Source organism: Vidua macroura, chromosome 15 (assembly GCF_024509145.1).
Source record: "Vidua macroura isolate BioBank_ID:100142 chromosome 15, ASM2450914v1, whole genome shotgun sequence".
Classification (NCBI taxonomy): Eukaryota; Metazoa; Chordata; class Aves; order Passeriformes; family Viduidae; genus Vidua; species Vidua macroura.
In genome coordinates this window covers 3,108,220-3,122,697 of record NC_071585.1, presented here as the reverse complement: position 1 = coordinate 3,122,697, position 14,478 = coordinate 3,108,220, and the positions used below count along the sequence as shown (strand labels likewise).

At 45.7% G+C, this 14,478-nt stretch overlaps 1 protein-coding gene across 5 annotated transcripts in view; it reads left to right on the top strand.

Moving 5' to 3' along the window:
- LOC128814914 (protocadherin alpha-C2-like) overlaps window positions 1-14,478 on the top strand; it is a 93,256-nt gene that overhangs the window by 40,172 nt on the left and 38,606 nt on the right. For 4 of the 5 annotated variants that reach the window (XM_053991225.1, XM_053991224.1, XM_053991222.1 and 1 more), the window contains exon 2: window positions 12,672-12,730. In XM_053991225.1, coding sequence (XP_053847200.1) covers window positions 12,672-12,730 — 59 coding nt within the window. Of the gene's footprint in view, window positions 1-1,931; window positions 4,449-12,671; window positions 12,731-14,478 lie in introns of those variants that run through there. The other variant, XM_053991221.1, reaches the window with a different exon arrangement.

Genomic DNA, 14,478 nt, shown 5'->3' with positions numbered 1-14,478 from the left:
GTGAATATTGTGATCTTGAAGGTGGATACCTAGCCAAAAAAATTGAAGTTAATTTTTTTCTAAGTGTTTGGCTCCTGGCAACTGGTTGAAATGGGCAATTTTCCAGTTGTTCTAGGCACTTGGCATCTCTAGCTGCTCTTGTTGGTCTGAACAGACCTACATTTATCCTACTTAAAAATATAAACAGGGCTGGGTGGTGTCCTGGGGTGACAGGACACCTTTGAAGGTTCTCTCTCAAATCTGCCCTAAACCAGGACACGTGGTTTGACAGCAGTAATTGCAGATACTGGGATACTGGGCACATCAGAATAAATATGAGGACAAATATTTGAGCCACAAAGATGGGCTGAGAATAAAGGAACCATCAGCCAAAATGGGGTAATGTTGTCTCTTCTGGTAGAGGTGGCCACAGATAAAAGCTGATAGATTGGCAGCAGTTCTTAGTGGTGCTGAGTCAGAGTGAGGGCAGTTGTGCTCTGAGGTTTGTGCATCAGATATGTTTGAGTAAAAACATTAGAGATTTGTAGTGTTCTCATGGTGAGGGGTGCCCAGGCCAACAAAAGGGCAATGAAAGAGGTTTTAGCTGAATGTTGGGGTCACCTCTCCCCTTGATAGACCAGCCCAATCTAGAGAGGGTTTTTTGGATGCTCCAAAAGAATTTATGGGGAAAGAGGGAAAAAAAATAAACTCAACAGGGAAAGAAATACTTGTAGAGAAAGAGTTTCTGCATTGGGTAGTAAGTGCAACATAGGTGCACCTACCTGGAGGACTATAGCCTGTGGTTTGTCTCATTATATCTCTCACTTCAGTGACTTAGGTGGTTTAAGTTTATTGTCTTTGCTGGGACTTTTGACATTGGGGTAAAACTCATTGCAGGTGCAGCATCTCCACCCCCACTGCTGAGTTTGTTCAATTTCATGACTGTTTTTTGTCAGTCCTTTGTCACAAGGGGAGAGGAGGAAAAAAACTATAACTGGAAAACAGATCATGTTCCACCTTCTCTGCAGCTGCACCTGATCACCTTGAGCCTTTTTATTGCATTGGATGAGAAACTGAGGCTCACCTCAAATGCTCATAACTCATGGGTGTGACTTGCAGAATTCTCTCAGCCGAGCAGAGGTGGCAGGCAGCTCAGGGGTGCCCGTAGAGGTTGGGCAGGGGGATGGTGCTGCAGCAAGGATGAATCTCCGAGGGAGCAGAGGGGCAGGTCTCCAAGAAAGAGGCCGTCAAACCCACTGCAGCAGTACACAGACGGCACCAGACCTGGCTGGAAGCCCATTTTTTTTCGGAGCTCTGCGCTTTTAACCCTCTCAAGCGGATGTACTTCAGCGCTGCAGCAGCAGGTCCCCAAGTGAATGCAGCTGTCCGCTCGCCCAGCCGCCTCCCCGCGCCCCCAAAGCTTCAGCAGCGAAGCCGGGGCGGAGACGAGGAGCGGCGGGGACGGCGCAGGAGCCGCGCCCCTCCAGGCTCGGCGGCCACCGGCGCCGGGGGTCCCGGAGCTCCGCGGGGCCGCAACACGTGGGCGCGGGCGGGCGGCGGGGCCGGGCGGGGCGCGGGGGCGGCGCCCGCCGTGCCGCTGTTCCCGGCCCAGGTGCTGAACCGGCGCCAGCCGCGGCTTAGCGTCCACCCCCGCCTCCTCCCGCGCAGCAGCTGGAGCACGAGAAAGCGGATCCGGCAAGTCCCGGTCCCTCCTCCTTCCTCCTCCTCCTCCTCATCCTCCTGAGAGCCGCCGGAGGGAGAGAGGTCGGAGCCGCCGCTTCGCGCAGCCGGCGAGCATGGACCGGGCGGCGGCGGGGCCGGAGGCGGCCGGCGGCTGCCGCTCGCCGCTTGCATGAGGCGGCCGGGCGGCGGCGGGGAGTGAGGCCGGGCCGGGGCCGGGCTCGGCGGCTCCGGGCTCCGGCTGCTCCCACAGCCACCCCCCCGCCCCGGCCATGGCGGCGGCCGCTCGGCGGAGCCGCGGCGGGGCGGCGGTGCTGGGCCCGCTGCTGCTGCTGGGGCTGTGCGCCGGGCGGGCGGCGGGCGGGCCGCTCCGCTACTCGGTGCGGGAGGAGCTGCCGCACGGCGCCTTCGTGGGCAGCGTGGCGAGCGACCTGGGCGTGGATCCGCGGCGGCTGGCGGCCAGGGGAGCGCGGATCACCTCGGGCAGCGGCCGGCAGTACCTGGAGTTGGAGCTGGGCCGCGGGGCGCTGCTGGTGCGGGAGCGCATGGACCGCGAGGCGCTCTGCGAGCTGAGCCCCTCCTGCTTCCTCAGCCTGGAGTTGGTCATCGAGCAGCCCATCGAGGTGCACAACGTGGAGGTGGAGGTGCTGGACATCAATGACAACGCGCCGCGGTTCCCCCGCCAGGATTACCGGCTGGAGATCAGTGAGTCTGCCGTGCCCGGGGCCCGTTTCCACATTGAGAGTGCCCAGGACCCTGATGTGGGCTCCAACTCTGTGCAGAACTATCTGCTCAGCCCCAATCGCCACTTTGCCCTGGACCTTAAAGGCTTCCAGAGTGGCAGCAAACTCCTGGAACTGGTGCTGCAGCAGCCACTGGACCGGGAGCAGAGTGCCCTGCAGCAGCTGGTGCTGACTGCTGTGGATGGTGGGGATCCCCCCAAATCTGGCACAGCCCAGATCTCTGTGCGAGTTGTGGATACCAATGACAACCCACCTGCCTTTGATCGCTCCACCTACACCGTGAGCCTTCTGGAGAACTCCCTGCCTGGCACACTAGTGGTCAAACTCAATGCCTCAGACCCGGATGAGGGCTCTAACGGGGATGTCATATACTCCTTTGGCAGCTACACCCCCCAGAAGGTGAGACAGCTCTTTAGCGTGGACCCGCATTCGGGGGAGGTGCGGGTTAATGGCACTTTGGACTATGAGGAGGCATCCTCCTATGAGATCTATGTACAAGCCACTGATCAGGGCCCCGTCTCTATGGCTGGGCACTGCAAGGTGCTGGTCAACATTGTGGATGTCAATGATAATGCTCCTGAAGTGCAGCTGACCTCCCTGTACAGCCCAGTACCAGAGGATGCAAGGTCAGGAACTGTGGTGGCCCTGATGAGTGTCACTGACCAGGACTCAGGGCTGAACAAGCAGGTGAGCCTGCGCATTCCCCCCGGCCTCCCCTTCACTCTCAACTCCTTCAAGAACTCCTACACCTTGGTCACCCAGGGCAAACTGGACCATGAGAAAGCAGCAGCCTACAACATCACAGTTACTGCTACTGATTCTGGGAGCCCCCCTCTATCCTCCCAGAAGGTGATCCATGTGGAGATCTCCGACATCAATGACAATCCTCCACGCTTCGAGGAGCCTGTGTACTCAGTTTACATCCCTGAGAACAACCCCCTTGGAGCCTTCCTGTGCACTATTAAAGCCACTGACCCAGATGTCGCCAAAAATGCCTATGTTTCCTATTCTCTACTCGATGGAGAGATTGAAGGGCTACCGGTTGCTTCCTATGTCTCCATTAAATCCGACAGTGGCAACATGTATGCAGTCAGGTCCTTTGACTATGAGACACTGAGGGAGTTCCAGGTCATTGTCCAGGCTCAGGATGCTGGGATCCCACCACTGAGCAGCACTGTCACTGTCTACATCTACGTGGTGGATGAGAATGACCATGCTCCACAGATTCTGTATCCTACCTCAACCAACACTTCCGCAGCCCTGGAGATGATCCCACGCTCGGCATATGCTGGATATTTGGTAACCAAAATTATAGCCATTGATGGGGACTCAGGACAAAATGCCTGGTTGTTCTTCTACCTGGTGCAAACCTCAGATCCGGGTTTGTTCAGGATAGAGCTCCATACTGGGGAGATTAGGACTACTCGCAAGCTGGGGGAGGACAGCACACCTACTTTCAACCTGACGGTGGAAGTGAGAGACAATGGAGAGCCATCGATGTCCTCATCAGTAGCCATCACTATTGCTGTGGTGGACAGAGTTTCCAAAATCATCCCTGATAGAAGAAGACACTTTAAAAGCCCAAGCAATTACTCAGAGGTCACTCTTTATCTCATTATCGCTTTGAGCGCCATCTCCTTCGTTTTCCTTTTCACAATCATTGGGCTTTCTATCATCAAGTGCTACAGATACAGTCTGTATGGGAGCTCCTGCTGTGCAGGGTGCTGTACGGTCAGAGAACGGAGCCCTGCTGAATTGTACAAGCAGGCCAACAACAACATTGATGCTAGATTGCCCCAAGGTTTAAAAGTACAGCCCCATTTCATTGAAGTGAGGGGCAATGGGTCTCTCACTAAGACCTACTGCTATAAGGCCTGCCTGACTGCAGGATCAGGAAGTGACACTTTCATGTTTTACAATACCTGTGGCCCAACAGGAACTACTGGTCCCTCTGCAGTGGTGACTGAGAGGCATCTGACAGGACAAAGTGGGCAGAGTGCACAAAACCTGATCATACTTAGAAATGACTCCATTACTCCTAATGAGGTGAGGCTACCTTGGTAAATGGTCTGCACAGTGCTCTGAGCAAATCTGTACTCAGGCAGAGGTTCCAACTGGAAAACTCGGATGAAGCATATTCCCTTAGGGGCTTGCTGGCACTCAGCTCTGAAACTTGGTTATAATGAATCTAACCTATGCCATGCATTTTGTTTCTAGGTAAATACTGAGACTTTCAGGGTGCAGTTGGTAAGTTCAGTATATGCGTCTGTTGTTCGAGATTCACCTCATTTTTGCAGCAAATGCTGTACTGAGTATTGCATCCTTCCCTGTCTAAAATTGCCTGCTGCTACAGAGTGCTGAGGAGTGACATATCTAATCTTACAGTTTTGATGGGAAAACTCATATTGCAGGGGAAAAAATAATCAGTGATTAGCCTTGAAATCCAGAGGTTACTTTATGGCAGTTATGGGTGTTTGCTGCTTTGCTGTCTTCCTACCTAAGTAAATCTGTTGAATTTAGAAAAGCATATTATTGCAAGGATCTTGCTAATGTGAGCGTGTTTTAGTTGTCTAAAAACTGCAATCCTCCTCTGATAATGTTTGTTCTACCCAGTGCTTCATTTTATGCTTTTTAGCCTGTGACAACCCAGTGACATCTTTGCAGAGAATTACAGCAAGTCACCATCATTAACTTACAGAGTGACAACTTCGAGCCTGCTGGGTTGCTGTTGAATATTGTTTAATACCTATGGTTTGACCAGCCGTGTATTAACCTTTGCAATGTTTTCCCACAGTGAAGAATTAATGGTTGCTTTATGCTGGCGTGCAGGAAACCTGCAGTTGGTGTGTGGTTTGCATGATCTGTGCAGTTTCCTTTTTACACGTGTTGGGACTGAACTCAGCAGCACTCACAGGAGAGACTAATTCTGGTGCACAAAAGGAAAATATTGCCATTACTGTGTGTTGTTTGTATCCCATAATTGTGGCAGGTGTAAGATCAGTTTGTACATTAATGTATACTATGCCCCAGACTGGGGAGAGTCAGGGAAATAACTGGTGGGATAGAAAGGAGCCTGCCTTGTCTATTCTTGCCATAGAAATAGCACTCATTTATTTATTTATTTCTACTTTTTCACATATGAAAATATTAGCACCTTTAGCAACTGGTTTTTGTTGAACAAAAATGCCCCTATCTTAAGGACCAGCAAGTCTTCCATAAAAATGCTTTTAGTGAGTAATCATCATCCATTCAACATTAATCCATTTAAAATTAATGCACTATTTTTCTGTTAATCACAGTGGCAGGGTACAGGGGAAGTACTTTTTCTCTTTCTCTGCAGGTTTTGTATCTTAACATTTTTCTGAGTGTAATAAAATGCCTGGAATGTGTTTGATATAGGAGGGAATATGGGACATACTGTAAAAGCATGTATGCTGAGGAATCAAAGACTGAAACACACATTTCATAGCTGATTTTTGGGGTGGGAGGTGTGCAAGAAGAAAAGCACTAACTGAAAATGACTTCCCTTTGGATGCAAGACCAGTAGGGAATCAATTTAACAAAGAGATTCCTATCACATTTTGAGACTCACTCCATTGAATGCAAGGAATTAGCAAGTTTTGATTACCAGCAGAGATCAGGCAGTGGCAGCAAAGCCAGCCCAAACTTGGAGTACAAAAGCAGAGAAATGTATAGAACCAACTGCCTGTGTGGAGTTGTCATCCAAAAGGGGAATCAATTACTCAACTCATTCTGTATGATTTAAACAGAGGTGAAGTTCTGACAAGTTTTACTCTTCACAAGTTCTTTGCTTTCTGCTTCTTAACCTGTCCTGTGCTAGGACATTCTGTGAAGATGCATCAAGGCCATGTGCACATGAGGAAATGGCTGAATGTAATGGCACTCACTAATTAGTAGTTCCTAGCTAATTACACACTGAAAGTCACATCTTTCTCCTGTTTCAAGCTCAGTGTTAGCACTGAAGATGCCATCAATTGCTTAGCAACACTGAATTCTACATTTTAAGGATAATGATCTTTGTATTATTAGATTTTCAGAGAACTGTGTTTCTCTTTTTAGTAAAAGTGAACTTTGAATCAGCCTTTAAGAGCCTGTGCCTTCACTTGTGAGGCATGGCAAGGCAGTATTGTCCTTGCACCAATTTACAAAGTCAGTCTCTGATCTGTGTGCTACTTTTTGATAATGTGAACAGGTCCTTTCTTTTTTTTTTTCTTCCACACAGTTTTTGGAAATTGATTTTCTATTGGTTGTTCATTGATGGAACTGGGTGAATGGGTTTGCTATGCACAGATAATCATACCTAAGGTTTTACAGTGGCTAATATTTTAAAAATGTTGTTTATACAGTGAGAGGAAAAATATTTCCAATTTAGTTGGGATTAATCTCAGTAACATTTGGGGCAATAAGTCTTAGTTCCTTTCATATTTACTGGTAAGGTCGAAGATGCAAATAATTACACTAAGTTGTGACTGACTTTATTGGGTCATTAGAAGGATACAGTAGAAGTGCAAACAAGTGCAATAAGGTTAAGTAGGGGCTTTTTTGTACCTGGTCAAGTTCTGACTCTTGTGTGGCGATTCCTTTTTTTTACTGCTGGTGTTGTGATGGTGGGATGGAGGCTTGTTTCTGCAACATAGCTGCTGCTCTGTGCTCACCCTGCTTACCTGCACAGTCCTTTATGGGTTGATAAGTATGACTCAGACCAAGGGTGTTTTGTAAAAGAGGGAATGTACTAATGCAGCTGCACAGCAAATTTTGGACATGGTTATTGCTGTCAGGAGGCTGGTGATAAGGGTAGCAGTGTGGGGTTAATGGATATTGCTCTCTCATCAGATAACTACTGCAGAGGGACCAGGCAGGCAGTGTAGGCAAAATAAAGGGATAAAAAAACACTGTGGCTTCATTTCTGGTGCTGTGTGTGTTATGGGCAGCCTGGACTCCTGTCTTTTGAAAGAGGGGTGTGCACTCTATGAAGAAGTCGTATAAGAAGTTGTGATTTTGTTACTGGACACTGCTGCAGTGATGATCTGTCATTTTCAGGAAGGGTTTCAGTGCTTTAGTCTGGAGTCTGTTTCCTCAAATTCCTGTGAAGATGCTGAACGATGTCTGGGTAGTGTCTGGTCCTTGGTTTTTCTTTTCATCTTTCCTGTTTTGTTCTTACATCCTGTGCAGTTAAGCTCATTTCTCGTGTCTTGCATCTCATGACAGCCTTTTCCCTTCAATGCAGGAAATAACAATCAAACCAAAATGTTTTAACAGGAGTTTTCTGTCCCAGAAGGCAGCCTGGCACATTCCTAATGAGGAGTGGGCAGTCGGGATACTTGATAGAACTAAACTCTTTTATATTATACATTTCCTTGTATCCTTTTTTTGTGTGGTGACACATGTGGATGAAAAAACATGACGTTTCATGTGTTGGTCAGAAATAAAGTGTGTTACCCTATGGACACTTTTAAAGAAAGTGGAAAAAAAACTGCACACTGATGGTGGTAAGACCCAGGAGATCCATTGGAGTTTTACAGCTGTTTGCTTCTGTCTCTTTCTCTGTATTTTTCACTTCAGAACCAGCTTGCTAAACACATGGAAAAAAAGAAAGCCACACTTGAGTTGAACACATTTTGATACTGCTTTAAATGCAAGCATATTTTGAAGTGTCTAAACCTAGTAACCCCACAGCATTGTTTGTAGCAGTCTGTCCAGGAGATTTATCTCAGAGGATTTAAAGGTATTAATGGTGGAATGTCTTACAGTCTCAGTTCAAGAACTTAAGCCTTTAAGAAATTCTGCAGCCCTGCTGACATTGAAAAGGTTAACTAGAAATGTTTGTTCTTTTGTTTAATGGCAGTGTCTGAGGCTGCTCAGCTCAGCAGGGACAGTGCTCTGTGCTTCAGGGCAGTCAGGCGCTGGGTTTGAGGCTTCTGCTGTGCCAGCAGAAATCTGCATCCAAGATTAAGCAGAGGTGTTTTCCTCCTCTTGGAACTCATTAAATGTACTTTACAGAAGCACTTCTCTGTTCCCTTCCCCTCAGTTTTCTCAGCGTTAGGAATACAAATGAACATTCCCAGACTTTCCCATTCCCAGTTTCCTTTTTGATTTCTTGAATGATAAACACATTTTTAAATGGTTTGTTCTCCACATCAAGTTAATTCTAAACATTTACAGAAGGGAAGCAGGAATGGAAGCCTCTGTTTCCTCATACCTGTCAGCATTGTCTGACTGGAAAATAAGCAGACCATTATGTGGTTAGGGGTTCTGAAAGGCTTTTATTAATGCTTCAAAGCAGATCCATTTGATAAATATACCTTATGTCATTCTGTTGTGCATTTATGTGGAAATCAGAATGAAGCAGGATGTTTTTATGAGTCTCAGCATCTGGTAACTGTTTGTAAACATTTGATTCATGCTTCTCTACCTCAAGCAGGTTTTGTTCTAGCAAGCACTGAAGTGAAAGGTAGTGCTTGCATTGATCCATTGAATATGGGATCAGGGCAATATTTTAAAAAATCAGAAATTTCTCCTACCCCAGGCAGAAATTCTTACTGTATTAGGTAAAAAAGAGAGCTGAGGAAAATGTTTGTAACAATACATTTTCAACTAAGTTTATTCTCCACAAACCAGTTAAACAATTCTTCAGTTAACCCACTTGAAAACAACTGTGTGACATTTTGCAGGAGCTTTCTTGCTCCTAAGATGGCTCTGTTTTGCATTACTCATTCACATTATCAGACTTCCCAGTGGGGTTGGTTGTTTATGACCAGCACCACTGATGTTTGTGGTTATGTGGCCAGCAGAATGTGAGCCTGGTGCCTGGAAGAAGCAGCAGGAGCAAACTGGTGGCATGAGGTGCAGTGAGAACCCCTTCTACAGGCACCTGGATAGATTTTGACTTGTCTCACACTATGATGATGATGATGATGTGCTGTAACTGAATCAGAAAAAGCAGCTGATGGGGAAAAAAGGGAATGGGTGATTATTTCTGTGCTGGATCATGGGATTTCTTTCACCTACTGACAGGACTGCTGGACTTGCTACGTGGCTTCCAAAAATCTCTGGGGGAAGTGGCAAGCTAAAATTAACTTCAAGCTAGTAGAATGTGCTGGATTGTGATAAACAGAGTCTTGTAATGAGCTGGGGAGGTAAAAGGAACAAGATTGTCTTCATTAGCATTGTGTGACGTAGTGAGAATGTGGGGATTTACAACTGGGAAGCACCCAGACCCCTTCAGAGTCTCTGTTCCTCTTTGTGCTCCCTCTGTGCACTCACACAGCTGTACCTTGTCCTGGTGGGGTTGGTTTAGGACGCACTGCACGTCTCACAGCCAAATCTGTGCCAGGGCTTTGCAGAGGAGCCCACTGAGAGCTGCTGTGCAGCCCTGGGGCTGCCTGAGGAGCCAGCTCTGCTCTGAGATGCTCTCCTGGCAGGTTTCAGGGAGGGGTCTGGTGAAGGTGGACTGTTCTTAACCAGAGATATAAACCAGCCCAGGCCTGTAGACTGTGAGTTGCTCATGGATTTCTAAGAAGCAGCACTGTGCAGCTGAGCTGGGGAGATATTACTGAATAGGTTTGCTGCTTCTGCTGTGCCCAACTTCTGTTACTGGTCATACTTTATTGCTTTTCTAGTCCAGGCTCGTTTAGAGATGTATTGAAACAACTTTTCTCTTATGGCCAGAGAAACTGAAAGAATTACAGTCTGTAGCAGAACAAAAGGAGAAGCCAGTTATGCTGACAAAATAGAAATTCCACTGATTTTGTCAGTTGCAGGACACTGATCTGTGGTAACACAAGTGTGGGATGAATGTGCCTCTTGCTGAGCTCTGAAAATACCCAGTCAAGCAGCAAGCACATGGTAAAACTGGGTGAAAATAGCTCTGCACAAAGGCAGGCTGCTGCCCAACTGCCTTGTGCTCTGGTTCTTCCTCTAATGACTTCAAAAAGAAGTCACAGATATTGATTTTTTTTTTTTTTTTCATAGTTAAAAATACCCCCACAGCCTCTGACGGTCAACTGTGGCAATAGTTCCACCTCCAGAGTACATTTTGCTCATCCTGTTCCCTCCTTCCTTCTTCTGCTCCTCTGGGAACAGCACTGAAGCCCTACCCAAGGAGTCATAGCAAGGAGAAAACTGTTTGGGAATAGCCACAAGATGCCAGAGCTTCTGGAGAGTAACTCTTGAAAATACCAGTCTCTTAATTTCTCTTTTATTGACATGAGGAGTCTTGTTCCGTGCGTGTGAAGTGAAAAAATCTTTAATTTCTAACTAATGAGTTTCTCTTGCCACCATCACCTATTTAAGATCTGATGTCCCATTGCAAACAGAACATAGATTTTTATCTTCTACTCAAGAGCTGGAAAGCTCTCATCCAAAACCCAAAAATCCATGTACTGTGAGTGGTCGTTTTCCTCTTTTCTCACTCCTACCCAACTCGTGTCAGACTTTTTCAGTGCTTTCCTGTAATCCCACTTCATCTGTGTTTTGCCTGGGACTGTGGTAAGATTCCTCCTCCTCACATTGCCTACAAGCCTGTACAAGTTAATAACCTGCACCTCTCAAATTGCAAAAGAGAACAAAAGTCCAGCAGTTCTCCTGCTATTAAAAAAAATAACAAAAAAACCAAAAAAAAGACAAAAAAACCCCCAAAAAAACCCAGCAGAAGAAAAGACAAATCTGGTGTCAGCACCCTTCATACTCAAGAAAGGTGAAGTAGGAGAGGACCTGGTCAGTGTGTGTTGTTCTCTCTCCTCTTTCATTGACTGTTACTACGTGCTTGACTTTAGAGTTTCTTTGACATCCCTGGGACTGGGGCCAAAATGGAATTAATCAGAAAAGACTAGAACCATGCATAATGGGCTTCTTGTCAAACCACTTTCTGCTAAACTCAGCAGAACCTGAGCATGACAGAGGACAGGGGGCTAAATGGGAAGGAAATTGCTAGCACAGAGGTTTAATGTGTGGCTGCCAACAGCAGCCTCCTCCTCCCTTTTGTGTAGCTCAGACCATAAAGAATACTTGTATGTGCATCATCCAAGAGCATCTCGGCCTTGAGTGATGCTGGACCTGGGAAGTGTGGTGATAGAGCAATACTGTACGTTGTAATTGCTCCATTTTTGTTTGAATAAAACCTATTGATCCAGGGGAAAGCATATGCCAAACCTCAAGAGGAAAGAGAGTTGGCTTTAAATAATTCACAACATTCAACACTTTCTTTTTCTCTTTCAAGTAATGGGGTCAAATTCATTCCTGATCTGCCTCCAATAATTTGAAGAGAATTAAACCATTACTGTCATTTATTATTTGTGTGATTGGCACTGTGCAAGACACATCAGGAATGAATGTAGTCCATTATGTTTTTGGATATAAGTTCTGTCTTTGGATTCCAGTGCCTGAACTTAAGCACTCACTACACTATCACCCACAGAATAATGTTTTTAGTATCCTGAGAAATAACCTTAGTATGTCCTCAGGGCTTAATTTTAAGGGACCTGAGCTTGCACTCATAGGCTGTAGTTGAAAATTACAGTGACAGTCCCCTGACAATGTGAAAACTATTTTCTGGAGCAATTTTTGATCAACAGAGGATTTCTTAATTATCTCCTTATTTAGCAAGTCATGCTGCAGCACATCAGCATATGCTGAGGTTGGTTGGTCAAAGGGTATTGCTGGCTATTTTCCCCTTCTACCTTTTATGCCCTCTCATGAATATGGAGAATCTAATAGGTTTTGGTATTATGGACATGTCTGTCCTTAATAAAAGACTTGCTGCAGTCTGCAAATCTGATACCATCCATTGCAGTCCTCTGCAGTACACTGAATTCCAGCAGAAACCTCAGTGCCCCACGTCCCCTCACATTTTTACACCCTCAGGCACATAATATTCAGTACAGGAGTTTGAGTTTCCTCACCTTATCAGGTAAACAAACAATGTATTTTCTGGATTTCTGATTTTTTTTTTTATCCTATGCCCAAAATGTTGATGAATGTATGAAATAACTTTCCAGCAGTTTGCAGCATTAAATGTTGTTCCACAGAGATCATCTCTAGCCACAGGCCTTGGCATGCAGACAAGTTTATTGCACAGCCACTCCCTGTGTGCCCATGTGAAAGTTTCTTTCGATTTATAGGAAGATTTGGCAATTCACAAAAATTGACTAGATCCATATAGGTTTTTCTGACAAAATTAGCCAGATGCAGATGCTTTTTAGCATGTTTTACTGCCACTAACAGCATTGTCCTGGGCTTTTGTTTCTACAGCCAAAACACCCCAATCCGGACTGGCGCTACTCTGCATCCCTGAGGGCAGGAATGCAAAGGTATGTGTGGTGTTTCTCCAGAGAGGGGGAATTCTGTCCTTTTCCTCTGTGAAAAGGACAAAGTTTCTTCTGATGCCGTAGACTGATGATATCTATGCTGAGATGGAAAGCACCTGAGTGCTGCTGCTGTCACTTCCAATCTCCACATGTTACAGATTCAGTCTGACTTGCATCTTATGCTGTTATTGCACTGCTCTAGAGCTGTGCTGTTCTTTCTTTTTACCTTCTGCTTTTGTATCCATTGACTGTCAAGGCATAATTGTTCCAATTATTGAATCATTTAATTGTCATTATGTACTTTTTGTTTATTTTAAAGCTCCCTGTAATCATCAGTGCTGATGTTTCAATAGTCAGTCTGCATTTCCATCTTCTTGTTTCTCATTACCATAAAAGTAGCTGCTCCTGCAGCAGCTGGATTAACCACATGGTGCAATCAAGAAGATTAATACAGTTGAAAGGACTTTGTGAAGATATGAGATGGATTTTCAAAGAAGGAAAAGTGAGGCTTTTGTCCAAATCTCTTTAGACATCTTTGAAAGTCTGCTGCCTAATACCACAAGCAGTCTCTGCTATAATTTTCTACTCAGTACACTTGGATAAAGAGAATTATACTAAAATTGCATCTGTAGAGCCTGAATCAAAGAATATTTTTCCTCTTCCTGAGCAGCCTAGAAAACTGGTTCTATGTTCAGGTGCAATCTGATGTGATGAATAAGATTCCTGTAGAGGTGTAGAGGCAGTTCTGAGGCTGCAGTCATTCCTAGTGGCAGGATTGTATGGGTTTCTCAGATTGTTGGTGCAGTGGTGCTGTACCTTTATCCAAGAGTTTTTATGAGACTGAAGTCCTAAATTCAGAGTCACACTGAGCTTCATGTGAGTGAGGACACAGAGTGACTCCCAACTGACTTTGAGATGCTGTGTAAAAAGGAATCTAAACCTCAAGGACCAAAAACAAAGGAAGACAGAGCAAGGTTGACTTTGTGGCCTACAGGGCAAGCTGTTTTCTTTCTTTTATATTCCCGCTGTGACTTTCAATTTTTGTGTAATCTATAACTGCAAAATCAATGAACAGTCTGGGGAGCAGATCCTGAAGAAGGAATTCTGCCTACCTGAGCACCTTATCTGCTGGTCCTGAGCCAGGCATGCTCTTGTGGATCCACATTCCTTTCTATACAAAGTACAGGATCTTATCTGAAGCTACTTGGACAATTAATGGAAAGCAAGAGCTTTTTTTAATCCCACAAGACTAATGAGGCCCTTCTGGGAAATTGTACACGTTCCTCTGCTCTCTCACACCAGCAGCCCCTGTCCTTACCTGAAATCTCAGATTCTGAGCCTGTGTGCCCTGCCCAGTTGATGGTTTTCATTAAATGCTGATTTTTCATAAAACTTGTAGAAATTTGGTGCCCTTGATGTCTGCCACATTTGGATGAAACTGGCCCTTAAGTTCAGCTGGAAGTGTGAAAAGGAGTGTGAAGCCAGTGAGCAGAGGCAGGGACACAGTCATGGAATCCTGTTTCTCTTAAGGAACAGCATATGAACATCATGCTTGGTTTTGTATTTAAAATAGCAGTTTTTTTCTTTTCCTTCCATGTAAGGTGCAAATTGGTGCTTTTGATGCCCAGTGCTCATGATGTGACACTGTAAAATTTGCTGTATTAGTTTTTGCATTTGAGAAAATGCATTTCTCTTCTGGAATTGCTCACGAGAAATGTGCAGTAACCCAGGAAGGTGGGATTTGTTAAAAT